Source organism: Felis catus, chromosome D4 (assembly GCF_018350175.1).
Source record: "Felis catus isolate Fca126 chromosome D4, F.catus_Fca126_mat1.0, whole genome shotgun sequence".
In the NCBI taxonomy this organism is placed as follows: domain Eukaryota; kingdom Metazoa; phylum Chordata; class Mammalia; order Carnivora; family Felidae; genus Felis; species Felis catus.
In genome coordinates this window covers 73,038,242-73,056,874 of record NC_058380.1, presented here as the reverse complement: position 1 = coordinate 73,056,874, position 18,633 = coordinate 73,038,242, and the positions used below count along the sequence as shown (strand labels likewise).

Genomic DNA, 18,633 nt, shown 5'->3' with positions numbered 1-18,633 from the left:
TAGGAGCAGAGGAGGAAGGAGAATCTGAAGCAGGCTCCACAGCCAGCACAGAGCCTGATGGGAGGCTCCATCTCATGACTGATACCGTGACCTGAGCTGAAATCAAGAGTCGGATACTTAACCAACTGAGCCACCCAGGCTCCCTGATCCTAAATTTTTATCAAATATTTTTTCTTAGATTTTAAATTAAAAGTAATATTTTAAAATAGGAAGTGTCAATAATAATCATGATTTTTACTGTAGATTTTAACTTTGCAATAATGGTTTTAAACTAATAAGTGAATTGCAGTCATGTAATTCTTTATTAGTCATTTTTTATTAGTCACTTTTGAAGATAAATACCGGGGGTGCCTGGGTGGTTCAGTTGATTGAGTGTCCAATTTCGGCTCAGGTCATAATCTTCACAGTTTGTGAGTTCAGGCCCTGCATCAGGCTCTGTGCTGACAGCTCAGAGCCTGGAGCCTGCTTTGAATTCTGTCTCTCTCTCTCTCTCTCTCCCTCTCTGCTCCTCCCCCACTCATGCTCTCTCTCTCCTTCAAAAATTAATTAATTAAATAAATAAATAAATAAATAAATAATTTTAAAAAAGAATATTGAAGATAAATACTGAGTTGGGATGTAAATGTATGAAATTAATTTTCTAAACAAATACCAGGAACTAAAATATTCACATGTATCTTGCCCTTCAATGTTTGCATCTTGGAAACTATATGATAATGCCACTTATGCAGTTATGCCAATAATTTATGGAATTCCTCTCTCTTAGAACTTCTCTCAGATCCAGCTTGCCTGTTAGGCCTCATATGGAACTATGCAGTATTTTCAGAGACCCTTCATTCATTAGAATTCATTGTTTTTCTAGCCCTTATCCCTCCTCACTATCATCCCATTAATTCTGTATATAACTTCAGCAAGAAGAAAGCTTGTGCCCCTTCTATAGGCATTTCAAGTCTCAGATCCTTCAAAGATTCAGTATCTCTATTTTCAATGTCTTGTCTTCTATTTAATGGTTTCCTTTACATAGCTACCATCACCATGAGCATAAAATAGGTAGGAAATTCTTACAGTTTTTTTTTTTTAACTTTCCTCCTGTATTTTGACATCTGAGCCTATTCTCTTTAAATGGATACTTCATACTGCCTCCTTTCTACTTCAGTAGTATTACTAATAGGTATTTTTTGGGCACTATGAATTAGGTACTAGTGTCTTCAACAACTGGAATTTAAGGGATTACACAGGACACCACAATTCATACCCAGGGACTCTGAAACATGATACTGTACATAAACTCACAGATATTTCAGAGTTTCCAGGCAGAGTTAAAAGTTGAAACAAATGGGAGCACCTGGGTGGCTCAGTTGGTTAAGTGTCTGATTCTTGATTTTGGCTCAGGTCATGATCTGGAGTTGTAGGATCGGGACCCACATTAGGCTCCATGCAGAGCCCCCTTAAGATTCTCTCTCACTCTCCCTTTGCCCCTCTCTGCCACTTGAACTCTCTCTCTCTCAAAAAAAAAAAAAAAAATTAAACAAATGGAACTACTCTAGTAATGCTGAAAATATGGTTTAAAATGGTTTGCAAATTAAAGAATTGCAATGTTTACATGCTTGCTATTGAGATTTACTTGAAGCTATGTATGCTGATGGTCACCCCAATGCTTAGATACTATGTTTATTTCAACTTCAAAATGTTGTCACAGTTGCACACTTCACAGTCGTATCTCCCATATTTTAGACATTCTTAGAGTATAACAGATCAAAATGGTATTATGCAAGTGTGTGAGTTGGTATGGTTAGGATGGGAGGGAGGCACACCATGGGTTTTTTCTGAAAAGGTGGAGAAAATCAAATTTCCATTTGTTAGCCTAAGTAGAGATGAGTCACAAGAGAAGATTAAAAAACGTTAAATGATATTGAAATGAAAATAAAATATATCAAAGTATTGGAAATGCCACTAAACCAGAGCTTGGAGTAAAATTTATAGTGTCAAATGTTTTACTAGAAAAGAAGAAATGTGTAAAATTAATCAGTCGAGCTTCCTTATGAAGATATGAACAAATGAAACCCCAAATACTGTTAATTTTCCAAATTATTTTGGCTCTTGCACTTCCATCTCTGTTTTACACTTTTGTGTGTTTTCTAACCCATTACAAATATAAAAATACAGTCAATTTTATTTCTTGACTTTTTAAAATTTCATGACATTTTTAATGTTAACCCAATCTTATTATATTCCTGAGGTAAACCCTACTTGTTCATGACATATTATTTTTATATATTGCTGTGTAGCTCACTTCTCTCAAGTAATCTGATTGGAGTAGTCTAAACTCTGGCCTCCCTCATGTCTGATCTCTTTCTCCTCAACTTAGTGAACCCCTGGGCTCTCTTTAAGATATTCCTCCCTGAGGATTTATCCTGGAGGCAATCATAGAGGTCACTTTATTTTTCTCTTAAGGATCACAGTTCTGTGCTGTTATTCAGTGTCTGGAAACCATTGTTCTGTGTTTTGTCCAGTTTCCTATTTTATTCTACCATGGATGGTAGTAGAATTCTTACCTCTACCTCAACCCCATAGGTTTAAAAAAAAACAGTTATCACATTTATTTTCAACTTCATCTGAAATTGCAAATGCAAAAAATAGCCCAAAACTTATTGGCAAAGAACATTCACAGAAGAATTTTCCTATATGATAAACCTATTTTAAAATTTAAAATAAGTAAAGTACTATGGTATGGGCACAGAAATAGCTCAATGTTAAAAAAAATGGGGGGCTAAAAATTATATATGTAATATATATGGATATATACTTGGCATTTCAAATCCTAATCAATAAAAGTGGGATTGATAGATTTGAACAAATAAGCAAAAATACTGTATTTACAGATAGAAAAACAAGACTGGTAGGGAGTACTTACAATGCATACAACAGAAAAGATATTAATGTTCAGAATATAGCTAAGTTCCTATCAGTAAGACAGATAAAGATAACCTATACAGAAGAAAACTTTCCTTGGGCACCTGGGTGACTTAGTTGGTTAAGCAACACACTCTTGGTTTCTGCTCAGGTCAATGATTTCATGGTTTGTGAGATCAAGCCCCACGTGGGGCTCTGCACTGACAGCATGGAACCTGCTTAGGATTCTCTCTCTCCTCTCTCTCCCTCCCCTGCTTGTGCACGTACTTGCACACACACTCTCTCATAGTAAACCTTAAAAAAAAAAAAAGAGAAGTGCCTAGGTAGCTCAGTCGATTAAGCATCTGACTTCAGCTCTAGTCATGATTTCTTTTTACAGATTGTGAGTTCGAGCCCCATGTGCGGCTCTGTGCTGACAGCTCAGAGCCTGGAGCCTGGTTTGGATTCTGTGTCTCCCTCTCTCTCTCTGCCCCTTCCTGGCTTGTGCTCTGTCTCTCCCTTGCTCTCAAAAATAAATAAATATGAAAAAAAATTTTTGTGTGTGTATGTAGTTTTATGGGTTTAAAAAAATGTTTTTAAAAATGTTTTTATTTTTGAGAGAGAGATAGATCATGAGCAGCGGAGGGGCAGAGAGAGAGGGAGACCAAGAATCTGAAGCAGGCTCCAAGCTCTGAGCTGTCATCACAGAACCTGACACAGGGCTTGAACTCATGAACCGTGCGATCATGATCTGAGCTGAAGTCAGAAGCTTAACCAACTGAGCCACCCAGGTGTCCCATAGTTTTATGGTTTTATTAATATAATTATGACGTGCACATAAGGTGTCTATTCATTTTCTTCACTGTGCAGCCTGGCCTTCAGCTGGGCTGCTTTTCCACAATGGCTTTGTGGTTCTTGGGGGAGGTATTGTGATCGGTCTCTGCACAGCAAGATTTGTTGCACATTAGCAGCACTTCGAGCTCCTTGACGTTGTGGACTAGGAACTCCTGGAAGCCACTGGGCAGCATGTGCTTTGTTTTCTTGTTGCTCCCATAACCAGTGTTGGGCATCAAGATCTGGTCCTTGAATCTTTTGCGCACCCTATTGTCAGTGCCTCTGGGTTTCTGCCAGTTGTGCTTAATTTTGAGATACTGGTCTGACTGGTCCCAGATGAACTTCTTGGTCTTCTTTTGAATGATTTTGGGCTTCATCAGAGGTCTAAGGGTGGCTATGATGTGGATGGCTGCCACCTCCACAAGTATCGCTGAGGAAGAGGGAAAAGAAAAAATTTCAAATGATGAAATATGTAATCAATGAAATGAACATATAAATGATACCTAACTTTACTAATCAGGTAAAGTAAAATCAAGAAAACATCAAATAGGCAAACGTAATATTTATTTATTTAAAAACAGTTTTTACATTTATTTATTTTTGAGACAGACAGAGCACAAGTGAGGAAGGGGCAGAGAGAAAATGAGACACAGAATCCAAAGCAGGCTCCAGGCTCTGAGCTGTCAGCACAGAGCCCGACGTGGGGCTTGAACCCACAAACTGTGAGATCGTGACCTGAGCTGAAGTCAGACACTTAACCAACTGAGCCACTCAGGTGCCCCTTAAAGTAATTTTTAAACTTAATATATAAGGCAGATTCCAGTCAGGAAAATAGAACCTATACTAGGTAGTTGAATAAAGGGACTTTAATACAGGGGAGTTGTTGCAAAGGTATAAGGACACCTAAAAATGCAAAAAGGGGACAGTGAGACACGAGAGAGTGACAACAATAGCTTCCAGAGGCTGTATGTTTGTTGCTCCCAAAATTCATATGTTGAGACCTAATCCTCAAAGTCATGGCATTTGGTTTTAGACTTTCCAGACTTCAGAACTCTGAGAAATTTCTATTGTTTACAAGCCACCCAGTCTAGGGCATGTGTCCTGTGATAGCTGCCCAAATGGACTAAGACACATGCACTGCTGGTGAAAGAATAAATTATTATAGCTTTATAGAAAGATAGTTTCATATATCTAAAATTTACTTAATCCTCTGTGATTTTGTCCTAATCAAATAAGGGTGTGGAGAAAGATTTAGCTATAAGCATATTTATTTCATAGTTTCTTATAATAGGAAAAATTGGAAATGATATGCTACCACTCAAATATTTAGACCCAGTTTGATAGAAAGTTGTGCTAACGTTAATGCAGAATAATATTTAAAGACATGAAGGAATGTTTACAAGAAATTAAAGTTTAAAAGCACTTTCAAGGCACCTGGTCGGCTCAGTCAGTTAAGTATCTGACTCTTGATTTCGGCTCAGGTCATGATCCCAGGGTTGTGGGATCAAGCCCCACCTCAGGCTCAGTGCTGAGTGTGGAGCCTGCTTGGGAATCTCTCTCCCTCTGCCCCCTTCCCCCTCTCATGCTCGCCCTCTCTCTCAAAATAAATAAATAAACCTTTAAATAAATAAAAGCAGTTTCATTGTATGTGTGTATGTATGTATGTATGTATGTATTTTAAGGTTTATTTACTTATTTTGAGAGAGAGGGAGACAGAGAATTTCAAGCAGGCTCCTGGTTGTCAGAGCAGAGCCCAGTTTGGGCCTCTAACTCACTAACTGAGATAATGACCACAGCCAAAACCAGGAGTCAGAGGCTTAACCCACTGAGCCCCCCAGGCGCCCCATGTTGCTCTATTTTTAATTTCAGAAGTATCTACAGTACACACTTAATATTTACATATATGTAACATATACAGTGCAGGTAATATTTAAATATATAATAGTGGGCTTTTACCTGATTTTAATCTTTTTTTCTTATCTCTATTCTCTACAACCCACCTATATTCTTTGTATAGAAAAAAGTAAGGTGTGCACATTCCCTTTCAATTAAAGTTATTTATTGGGCTCTACTCAAGAAGAGATGTGGAGGAGGACACAATTTACAAGGATTCATCAAATCACTGTTTTGAGTGTCATTAAAATGAACATAACCTAAACACGTAACAGACAAAAAAGCTAGACAATATATTACAAGAAAAGTAGTTTTACCTTTTTCTTGGCTGCAATCATTCTTTCTCTTTTCACACCCACGCGCCCTCCCAACACATGAAGAATGGGCTGTCTGTATTTTTAGAATACTCTACGCATACCACGGTGTCAACAGGGATTGTCCCTTTGTTAAGGAATTCCATCTAGTTTGTGGGGTTTTTTTTACAGTCCTTTTTGCTCGTTGAATGAAAGGTTATTACTATAATGTATAGGCGTTCCTTTTGTGTAAAGGTTAACGAAAAATCTGCATCCCTTTGGATTCATGCTAGTCTACAATGAAAGAAGAAGCTTATCCTCTCCTTCTTTTCTCTTTTTATGAGAATAACGAAAGAAAACTAGTCCCACTCCCAAGGCGCCACGAGATAGAAAGTCAACAAGCCTTCGCGTGTAAGACTCCGCGGCCGCGCGCCCTGCCTTTGCAGAGCATGCTGGGAATGTAGTTCCAGGCCGCTTGCGCAGGCGCACTTCCTGGCTCGCGCGGTGAAGGCTCTGGGCGGTCGGAGGGTGTTCTTCATTTCTACGTGGAGCTGGTGAGTACGTTTTTTTTTCCCTGACGCCTGCACTCGGGTGGTAGCCAGGGAGGGGCCTCCGCCCAGGACTCCTCCCGACCCTGGGGGAGTAGTTGGAGAGCGAGTAGCCTGTGGAGCGTGTCTTCCCGGCTCAATGGCGGGGGCGGAAGAAAGATGGAGAATTGGAGATCGCGGTTCGCGTCCGCGTTGAGGCGCGAAGCGGTGTCTTGGGCTCCGCGACGGGGTTTAAGCCGGTCTAGGGCTGTCTCTGGGTTAGGGGAGGCAGAGCCCTGGCTGGGCACCCCAGCCTTAAGGGTCAAGGTTTGGGCGCTCACTTGGGGGTTGGAGGTAGGAGGGCAGGTTGCGAAGACGGACCGCGGGTCTGCGGGGTCTTTGGCTGTGGTGGGATCAGATACTAAAAGAGGGACCGCCGCTCCAGCCCTTGTTTGAGAATTAGAGGAAAACTGAGCTAGGAACTTAGGACCCTCCGCCCCCCCCCCCCCCCCCCCCCCCCCGCCCACCGCCCGTCCCCAGTGTAGGCCTTCTGACATCCACTTCTTTGCTCTTTCCTCTGAAATGCAGCTTCACCAAAGGGTTTTTGTTTTGTTGTTTTGTAGATAAATTTCTGAAGCCTTTTCTGTCGGGAGTTGTGGAATTGATTCCCTACTTTTATGGGCTGTGAAGAGCAGTGACTGTTGTGTTACATCCAGGTAGTCAGACAGGGTTCCTATAGAGACAGCCCTGACTTCTCAGGGCCCCCTTTTCAGCTCTGCTTTCTCAGGTCTCTATTTAACTAGACAAGATGTCATTAAGAAGGAGGACATGACTACATTGTCTTTGGTGAGCAAAACTTTGCAAGGCAATTTGTACCTTAAGCTGGTTTTAATTTCTAAAATTACTGCCTGAAGTTTGATAAATCACATGTAGTTAAATATCCTTTGTAATTTTCTTAAATTGCTCATATTTATATGTGCATATTACATGTGTACATTTATGCAGGAATATATGTATACATGTATCCAAATATGTTCTTTAAACATCAGAATAACTCTTAGCATGGCAAGATGCTCACTTACGAGAGGCATGTGAGAAGCGAGACTGAGGAAACAGCAGAATCTTCCATCTCACACTTAACTCTCAGTAGTATATACTTTCTTGAGTCTCTTTGGCAGTGTTATATGCATAAAACATACAAGTGAGTCTGTTATGCAATGTGATTTTTACTTTTTCTTCCCTGAAATATCATCTCTGTGCCCAGAGGGAGGAAAGAAAGATCTTTCTTTTTTGTCGTTGAGTAAATGTTAATGGCCTGCTTTTTGCCAGGTAGTGTGTGAGGCACTGGGGACACAGCGGTGAACAAAACAAAGTCCCTGTGTACATGGAACTGATGGTCTAGGATGGGAACACAGACAATAAATAAGTAAATATACAGCGTGTCAGATAGTGACTAGCAGAGGAAACTACGCTAGAGTAATGGGCTTAGGGGAGGCTCAGGACAGCTGTTATTTCATGTAGTGTGACACTGAGTAGAGACTTGAAGAAAACGAGGGGCTGAGCCTTGCAGATAGCTGAGGTTGCGGTGGGGAATTCATAGAGGGAGGCGCAAATGCAAAGACCCAGAGGCTCAAATGCACTGAGCCTTTATGGAGGCCACTTGGACAGAAGAGTAAGTTGATGTTGACAGTAGGTGACAGTAGATGTTGAGATCAGAGAGGTAAGACGGCTCCACATCACAGGGCTGTGTAGGAGTTTGGCTTTTACTCTGAGATGAGAAGCCATAGGAAGGTGGTTTGTAGTAGTTTTTGTTTAATCAGCTCTATTGAGGTATAATTTACGTGCAATTTACCAGTTTTTGTAGGAGGGTTTTTGAGGAGAGAAGTGACATGATTTGACTTATATGTTAAAGGAACCATTTTGGATGCTCAGTTGAGAATAAACTCCATGGGAGCAAGACATAGGACATTTAGTTAGGAAGCTAAGGCAGTGATCCAGTGCCCCATTCCTGCCAACCATTTGATACATTGCTCACATCAGACCTCCAGCTCCTTGCCCGCCTTCACCCTCAGCTGATGATCCTGGTTCCTATTTCACTGAGACACGAGAACGAGAAAAGAACTTCCAAAGGCTCTCACCCTTACATCCACCAGCCTTCCTGGAAGTATTTTCCTGTCGTTCGTCCTCCTGTTACTATAGAGAAAAGGTCTGTGCTCCAATGTATGGCTAACCGCTCTACTTGTGCATTAGATCCCGCTTCCTCTCATGTACCCAGGCCACTGTCTGGGATCATCATTGGGCAGAATTCCTGATAGTTCTGCAACTCATATATATTTTTTATTTAGATATACCAACAACACTAATTTTTCCAGAAAAAAATTAAAAAATTCAAATGCAGATTATAAATATTATAAATGAGATAATATTCATCAACACTAATTTGCTCTGGAAGAAATCTGTACTGTTATTTCATGCATCTATCATCCTTGAGTTACAAGGGACTTCCGTTCAAAGAGTTCAACTATAGCCCTGTTGGAACAGAACTAATGCATGGAATTTCCTTCTCTTCCAAGTACGACTCATTTTCAGTTTGGTTTATGTCAAATATAGAAAAGACAAGACATCTCAGCCAATTCTCAAAGCTTTGCTATCTATGTTTTCAGCTTGGGCTGAGACCATTGAAATGCATATTGATTTCCCTTAAGTTGAGTACGGATTCCATTGTCATTCGTGAATGGAGATTTGCTTTACAGCCATTCAAGTTGCATGTGGCAACCCTGAGGCTGTCCATTAAAGATGCTTACAGCTGTCTATGCATTTGATTAAAAATGAATACAGTGTTATAATTATTTAAAAACTTAATTTATAATGTATTCCTGTCTTTAGAAAGACTCACGGAAACTTGAATAGCCCATTGCTCTTTCAAAATATTTCTACAGGGGCACATGGGTGGCTCAGTTGGTTAAGTGTCTGACTCTTGATTTTGGCTCAGGTCACAATCTTATGATCATGAGATCGAGCCCCTGCGTTGAGCTCAGTGTGGAGCATGGAACCTGCTTGGGCTTCTATCTGCCTCTCTCTCTCTCTCTCTCTCTCTCTCTCTCTCTCTCTCTCTCTCTCTTAAAATAAATAAACTTAAAATAGTTCTTCTATAGACTTCTAAACTTTTTCCTCTATGAATTTGACTAATAATTCAAAATTATTCTTTTGGTCATTCTTGTCATTTTTTTCCCCCAAAAGTAGTGGTTGGGCTATTTTTAAATAGAAATAATACTGAACTTGAGAACAGATGAGAGGAATATAGTGCTAGCCATACCCGGTTAACTATGTGACCTTAGGCAAGTTACTTAATTATTGTTGGCTTGAATTGTGTCTTGGGCAAACTAGGAAGTTAGTCTTCATGTTTCCTGAGCCTCTTTCTAGTTCAAATGCTTGGCATCATGACATCCTTTGTGAGGTTCAGAAAGTAAAAGCCTCTAGAATCTGGTCCTTGTGTTCATCTTTTTGTCTTTACTGCTCTATCAACAGCAGAGTCAGCCTGGAAAAAAACCCAAAGGATTCACAGTTGGATGATCTGAGGGATGTGGCAAAGTTTAGGACAGTCACACATCTTTGCGTGGTCAATTGTGGGGATGGTTCTGAGTTGAAAGAATAGTAATCACAGAGTTTTAATAACACGTCAGGTCACTAGCATACTAGGAAGTAAGAACAACAGGGTCTACAATTACATTTTTGGAGGGTTGTCATGGGTCTGTCTGGCTACACAGATCCAGACTTCACAGATTCAGCAGCAACAGCAGAGGTATGGTTTAGAATTTTGAGATGCAGGCTTCCAGAAACTAAGCTGATAAAGGATTAAATATCAGTCTGTAGACTATTAATCAACAAGTACTCATTGAAACATCTAGAATGCAAGGTGCACCCTACCAAGTGCATGGGGATTAAAAAAAAAATTAGTGATTATAGTCCTTGTATAGAAATAGGAAAGCGTACCACAGGAAGCATTAACTCTACATTTCCTTTGCAGTTAGAATACGTTCAGTAAATGTTAAAGTGAGAAACATAGTGAGTAATGGTTTAGCTGTAGGTAGGCCTGCATAGAGGAAGGGGGAACAGATAAGATGAAATTTTAGGATCCTAATCCTGTTCAATTCTGAATTTTCTGGTAGTATCACAATGCAGTCTGTACACTTTGACTGTTGAGGCATAGGGAAAAATAGTGTCTTAAATCACACTCCTTTAAGGTAGGTAGCAGGTTTAACTGGTAGGATGCTATAGTATGAAGACCAGCAGATTGGGAATCAAGAGAAGTCTTCACTCATTCAAATAAATATTTGTTGGATGTATGATATATGCCAGGTTCTGTGTATGGTACTAAAGACAGAAGAGTCAGTTAGTGTCACTGTCCTCCAGAAGCGCATAGTCTAGGAAGGAAGACAAAACATTGGAAGTAGAACATTGTAGTATAATAAATGTAGTAGAGCAAGTATAATATGCCATGGGTTAATTTTTGCAGATAACATAATTATTATTAAAATATATGATTCAAGCAAAGAGAAATTACTGTCATGAACCTGCTATGATTATAATGAGGCTTTAATACATATAAATAAGCACCCTTTTCAAAAAAGATCCCCTCCTGAAACAGCTATTGCATTTTAAACACCTACTAATGGTATATGAGAGCACCCGTTTCCCCACATATGTAAGCAGTACTGGATATTACCTGTTTTTAATATTTTTGCCAGTCTGATGTTTGAAAAATGAGATCTCATTTTAATTTGTATTTCCATGATTAAAAATGAGGTTGAAAATCTTTTCCTTTGTTGGCCTTTTCTGTAAATTTACTGTTTGTTACCATTGCTCATATTTGTATTGCATTATATTTTTTTCTATGACTTGTAGAAATTCTGTATAATACAGCTAATGGTCCTTTTGTTTTATTGGTTGCAAATATTTATTCCTAATATGACTTTTTTCTTTTAGTTTCATTGATTGCCTTGTAGGTTTGTGTAGTCCAATCTGAGTCATTCCTGTATAAGCTCCAGTTTTTACATTTTTAAAGGACTTCCCCACTGCAAGATTATGAAAATATTTTCTAATATGTTTTCTGGTTATTTTGTAGTTTTATTTTTAATGTTTCACTCGAATTCACCAATTATTTTTATAAGGCAATAGTGTAAAGTTTATTTTTCTCTAAATGGGTAGGCCAGTTGTCCCAAGATCGTTAATTGAATCTCCATCTTTCCCCAAATATTTGAGATGCCATATTTATCATGTAATAATTCCTATAAAAGAATGGGCCTATTTCCAGGCTTTTAATTCTGTTTTACTTTTTCTGTCGATTCTTATGTCAGGACTACCCTGTTTTAATTAACATAACTGTATGCTTTAATGTATAGTATGGACATATCCCCCTTCAGCCTCATTTTGTTTTTCTTTTTCAAAAATATATGTTCTGTAAGTAAAATTGGGAGGCATATTAGTTTCATAGAGCTTCTGTAGCAAAGTACCACAAACTGGGTGGTTTAAAACAACAGAAATGTATCATCTTACAGTTCTGGAGGCTGGAAGTCCAAAATCTACATGTTGGCCAGACCATGCTGCCTGTGAAACGTGTAGGGGAATCCTTCCTGGCTTTCGGTTTTGCTGGCAGTCTTTGGCATTTCTTGCTCACAGCTGTATAACTTTAATCTGTGCTTTCATTGTCACATGGTGTACTCCCTGTGTGTCTTTGGTCTTCACATGACCATCTTCTTTCAAAGATACCAGTCATACTGGATTAGGGGCTTACCCTACTGTAGTAGCTCATATGTATCTGCATTGACTCTTACCAAATAGGGTCACATTCTGAGGTACTAGGGGTTAGGACTTCAGCGTATGAGCGGGGGTGGTACCTTCAACTCATAAGAGAGAACTGGCATCTTTAAAATATTGAGTTATTTCATCCAGAAACATGCATTTTTCCAGTTGATGCTCTTTAATTGCTGAGAAGTGAGCAGTGTGCTATTTTGAACTTGCCGTGCCTGTTTCTTTTTTTTTATTTTATTTTATTTTATTTTATTTTTAATTTTTTTTTTCAACGTTTATTTATTTTTGGGACAGAGAGAGACAGAGCATGAACGGGGGAGGGGCAGAGAGAGAGGGAGACACAGAATCGGAAACAGGCTCCAGGCTCTGAGCCATCAGCCCAGAGCCCGACGCGGGGCTCGAACTCACGGACCGCGAGATCGTGACCTGGCTGAAGTCGGACGCTTAACCGACTGCGCCACCCAGGCGCCCCTACCGTGCCTGTTTCTTAAACTGCTTTTAAGATTGTTCTTTTTGTCAAGAATGAAATCTTGCTATTTGCAACTACATGGATGGAACTGGAGGGTATTATGCTAAGCGAAATTAGTCAGAGAAAGACAAATATCATATGACTTCACTCATATGAGGACTTTAAGAGACAAAACAGATGAACATAAGGGAAGGGAAACAGTATAAGAACAGGGAAGGGGACAAAACATAAGAGACTCTTAAATATGGAGAACAAACAGGGTTCCTGGAGGGGTTGTGGGGTGGGGGGTGGGCTAAATGGGTAAGGGGCATTAAGAAATCCACTCCTGAAATCATTGTTGCACTATATGCTAACTAATTTGGATGTAAATAAAAAAAAATAAAAGGAAAAAAAAGATTGTTGCTGATTTTCAGAAGTTAGGCTATGATATCCTTGGATGTGCTTTTCTTTGTATTTAGCTTGCTTATGGTTTGGGACTTCTTGCATCTGTGAGTCATCAGTTGGGAAAATCTTCCATCCTTATTCCTTCAAATATTGAAACATTCCTGGGGCGCCTGGGTAGCTCAGTCTGTTGGTTGTCTGACTTCGGCTCGGGTCATGATCTCACCGTTAGTGAGTTCGGGCCCCACGTCAGACTGTGCTGACAATTCAGAGCCTGGAGCCTGCTTCGGATTCTGTGTCTCCCCCTCTCTCTGCCCCTCCCCAGCTTGCTGTCGCGCGCGATCTCTCTCTCTCTCTCTCTCAAGAGTAAACATTAAAATTGTGTGTGTGTGTGTGTGTGTGTGTGTGTGTGTGTGTGTGTGTGTATAGTAACATTCTCAATTGTCTCCTCTTGTTTTGCTTCTCTGTACTCCATAGATATGTAATGGTAACAAATAATGTACTTTTAATCACTTTTTTACTTAGAACCCTGAGTCCTCTGTACAACTTTCTAGCCCTCCACTTTGTTAATTTCAGTTCTTAGCTTTACTCTTTCATAAATGGTTGCATAAGTGATCCTTTAGTGAGTAGGTATTTGATGTTTTAGGAACCAGTGGCATTGGAGGATGTGCCAGTGAACTTTACCTTACAGGAAAGAAAAGAGCTGGATCATTCTCAGACACCATAAGGGATGCAATGACAATTGCAGGAGGCTTGTCTCTTTGGATAAGTAAAGCTTTGTAACTACTACAGATTACAGTGACTCTTCCCCTGAAATGTCAAAATATATTTTATAAGTGCATATTTGAGATTGGGCTTTGAGTTTTGGGACCAGAGATTTTTAATTTTATTTGTGCACAGAGATAAGGTATTTCTTTTACTATTAAACAGGTGATACCTCTTTTCTTTAAAACATTATAAATGGATAGCTTTATTATGTTACCTTAGCGTCAACATTGTGTATCTCAGAGTTCCAGAAGACAACATAGGACACACTTGTGAGGTCCATCAAATCACCCAAGCCTATGTTGTCTTTCAAGTAGGAAGAACCATATTTATGGTTAACAGGAAAGAATGGAGAAATGTCACAAAATACTTAACCAAGAAAAAATCAGATAGCTAAGTAACAACCAAATAGCTAGAAATCCTTGTAACCAATAGTCCATCTTTCCATTGTGGTGGTGGTGGTAACAATGTTGGTGCTAGGAGGTAGATTTGGAAATGTTGGTTAGTACCCACTATGCAGAGCCCTTTTACTGGTGAAGAAAACAGAGTTTGTCTAATGTGAACATCAACTTCGTTTCTACATATCTTTATTCATCTTCTCACATAACTCTATCTCAGAGAAAAAGATACCTCTCTATCTATACTCCCAGATTCCATTCTTACTCATCAAGGTTTTATGGCCTTGATTTAATGATTATTTCATGATTCAGTCACTTCCAGTTCTAATTTCAGGCAGTCAAAAGTTTTTCTTTTAAAAGAACACCTTGCATAACAATAATTTAATTTTTATCCACCTTTCAATTTTATTCTCTCCTTTCATTACTAGACTAGTAGCTACAGCCTGAATTCCTATTCTGTTGTAGTCTTTGAAGTTAGATTCTTCTATTTTTATATTAACATTATTTGGAAGACACTCCTGAATCCTGAATTCTTCCTTGATGGCACCCTAATCTTAGTACTTTCTGTATTCAGACTTATTGCTGCATTTTATGTTTTTTTCTTTGCTTGTGTGACATCAGTGGACTCTTTTTTGTTCTAGTCCCTTTCCAAATGCTTTTTAATTAAGCTTCATTTTCTCCCTAACACAAACGCATGTGCTTTTTTTACTCTAATTTTTAATGTTTATTTCTTTTTGAAGGAGAGAGAGACAGAGCATGATGGGGGAGAGGCAGAGAGGGAGACACAGAATCCAAAACGGGCTCCAGGCTCTGAGCTGTCAGCACAGAGCCTGATCGATGCAGGGCTCGAACTCATGAACCATGAGATCATGACCTGAGCCGAAGTTGGACGCTCAGCCGATTGCTGACTGAGCCACCCAGGCGCCCCAACTTTAGATCACTTTAAATTCGATATGGTGAAAAATGAAATCACCAACTTTCCCTTTTCCTTCAATATTTCATTAGTACCACTATTAGGATGTTATTAGTTCTTCTGTTAGTACCACAATTATTACCATTATTAGTTCCAAATTTATTGGCTAGAAACTATTGTATCTGTATTAATTTCATTTTGTAAAAATTCCCCATAATCAGTGTCCATTCTCTCTTTTCTTTTCTTTTCTTTTCTTTTCTTTTCTTTTCTTTTCTTTTATGTTTTATATTTACTCCTATACTAAATTATTATTACTACTATCCCAGTCCGGGCCCATATCATTTATGTTATACTGTTTCACTAAATTCAGTAGCTTTATTTTCTCATTATCCACTTAGATTAAGGTAAGCATCTTCATCTAAAACATCTCATATTTATCATGTTAACCACTATGACAAAACTTTAATTTTCCTATCCTATTATATAGCATTGAATTTCTGTGCTTGTCAGAGTTTTTATTGTCTAATCCCATTCACTTTGCCTTTTTTTTTTTAACCTCTGCTTTCCAAAGACATTCATTTGAATTAGTGTCACTTTTTGTCATGTCATGTACTTTTCTGCATCTTCATTTTTGATTATGCTATGTATTTTGCCTCAATACTTCCATTTTTTTACCATACTTATCTATTTTAATCTTTCCCTTCTTTAAACTTGCATATTAATCTGCACCTATCTTGTATAATCTTTTGTGTCATCATAGCACTAGTTCATTTTTATTTTTATTATTTTTTTTCTGTAACTGATGAGCGAGTTTTATTTTTTCCTTTTATATTCTAGAGGGAAGAGATACTGTCTTCTGTTTAATCCTGGATACTGTATCCAAAGTCAGAACATCAGCTCCAAAGCAGAAAGCTTCTGAAAAACAGATAGTGTCATGGCATGGTTGTAGACATTTTTCTAAATGATGGTTCCTAAAACTTTGCATTAGAAGAATTGGAATTAGATAACCAGTTTGAGAAACACTAGTAAAACCAAGTTACAAAGGTAAGAGGAAGATCATTACTGTAATAATTTTGAGGAAATACTTAACCTGAGCTCAACTCTTTTTAAACAACTGAGAGTTTTCTAAAGATAATGATGACATAATCATGCCAAAAATGATGGGAGCTTAAAGCATAGTTCTGTTTCAGTTGATTTTTTTTAAAGGCAACTTATAAATGGAAAATAGCTTATTAGATATAAGAAAAGATGCATTTTTACCTCAAACTTATTCTGGAAACAATTTAAAAAATGTAAAGCCATATTTCAGTGCTAATGGAACCTGAGAAAATCTTTGTGAGGGAGAAACATGAATGGAAAATGTGGTAAATCCTTCAGCCGGACCACTAATCTTATTCAGCATCAAAGAATACACACTGAAGAGAACCCTTATGAATGTAATGAATGTGGAAAAGCTTTTAGTCAGAGCACTAATCTTATTCAACATCAAAGAGTCCATACTGGTGAGAAACCTTATGAGTGTAATGAATGTGAAAAAACATTTAGTTATAGGTCATCCCTTAGAAAGCATGAGAGAATTCATACCAGAGAAAAACCCTATCCTTGTCATGAATGTGGGAAGGCTTTTAGCCATATTTCAGCCCATACTCAACATCACAGAATTCATACTGGAAAGACCATATGCGTGTACTGAATGTAGGAAAACTTTCAGCTGGAGCACACATCTTATTGAACATCAGGGAATTCATTCTGGGGAAAAATCCTACCAATGTAAGGAATGTCGCAAAGTTTTTTGCCATAGCACATCACTAATCCAACATCAGAGAACTCACACAGGAGAAAAGCCCTATAAATGTAATGAATGTGGAACAGCCTTCAGTCATACCCCAGCCTTCATTCAACATCAGCGAATTCATATGGGAGAGAATCCCTATGAATGTAATGAATGTGGAAAGGCCTTCAATTGGAGCGCACATCTTACTCAACACCAGAGAACTCATACTGGAGAGAAACCTTATGTTTGTAAGGAATGTGGAAAGACCTTCAGCCAAAGAACACACCTTACTGAACATCTAAAAATTCATTCTGGGGAGAAACCCTATCGATGTAATCTATGTCAAAAACTATTTTGCTATAGAACATCATTAATTCGACATCAGAGAACTCATACAGGAAAGAAACCCTACCAATGTAATGAATGTGGGAAATCTTTCAGTTTAAGCTCAGCACTTACTAAACATAAGCGAACACACACAGGGAAGAAACCTTATCAATGTAATAAATGTAGTGATGTTTTTTGTCATAGTACATATTTAATTTGATACCAAAGAATTCATTTTAGAAATGAAATCTTATCAGAGTAATGAATTTGGGAAAGCCTGCAGCCATATGTCATCACATATACCTGAGCACTCAGTGGTAAATTGTTATGCAAGAAAAACTTTAGGTAAAATGCTCATTTACTCAATACTATGTTTGTATGGAGAAAAAACACTATTCTTGCAATTAATTCTGAAAAATAAGTGTTATCATTGAGAGAAACACTTATAATGGAATTATCCCCAGACTGGTTTGTTGTTAAAAATATATTTAGAAGATTATTTTTAGAAATAATTTATTACAAGTATACATATTTGCTTATAATAAAAGGCTTTTCAGGTACACAAAAGTTGTAGTGGGATAACGAAAGTTGTTTATATATCATCCTTTATATTTTTAGTAATTCTGTTATTTTTCAATGTTAAAAAAATACCTTCATAGTGGGTTTGAGTTTTTTAAATTAACAAGTTTGTGTAATAGCCATATAAGAGAATGCTTTCCTCCACAGAGAAGTATGCATTATTTTCCAGTGTTCATGGAATTTTTTTTTAACAGGCTATATATAGGTACAAAGAAAATCTCCCCAAGGGAAATAGTCAAGCCCATCCTATTTTGTTTTGTTTTGTTAACTACAATGAGATAAAAGTAGGTGAACAACTTAAAATAGCACCACAAAGTTATTTAGAAATTAAAAAATAATTTTATAAGTAACTTTGGTGTTAAAGAATAAATCCAAACAGAAAAAAATATAATTATTAAAAAATAATAAAATTTAAACATAAATGAAGTATTCAGTTTTTTAAAAGAGGAAATAGAATAATGATACAAACCCAAAGAAAATAAAACGAATGCATTAATAAACAAAAATATACATTATTAATTAAATAGATACAAAAAATATGTTTGATAAGTCAATAGACAAACTCTAGCAAGTAGGACAACAGGAAAAAAGGAAAAAAAAAACAACATCTAGAAGAAAAGGAACATAAAAGGGAAGTTACATTTTCTAATTCAGTGATTAACAGGTCAAATCTAGCAGTTTAGTAAAATCAATACTGAGATCATAGGATTTCCAAACTAGTTCAAAAGTAGAAATGTACATTAATAAAGATAATATACATAATACATAATGTAAAAG

General features: G+C 37.8%; 1 protein-coding gene and 1 long non-coding RNA gene across 2 annotated transcripts; one reads left to right on the top strand and one right to left on the bottom strand.

The window, feature by feature from the left end:
• Positions 1 to 3,686: 3,686 nt before the first annotated feature.
• LOC105261130 lies at positions 3,687 to 6,350 on the bottom strand. Its single transcript, XR_006588510.1, has 2 exons — positions 5,937 to 6,350; positions 3,687 to 4,156 (listed from the first exon to the last, which is right to left on the bottom strand). It is a non-coding gene; the product is annotated as an uncharacterized LOC105261130 (long non-coding RNA).
• A 9,876-nt stretch (positions 6,351 to 16,226) lies between these two features.
• Positions 16,227 to 18,227, top strand: ZNF883 (zinc finger protein 883). The gene is given in 2 exon segments (XM_019816358.3): positions 16,227 to 16,847; positions 16,849 to 18,227. Coding segments are annotated over 2 exon segments (972 nt in total). The 5' UTR covers positions 16,227 to 16,524; the 3' UTR covers positions 17,498 to 18,227.
• Positions 18,228 to 18,633: the final 406 nt, after the last annotated feature.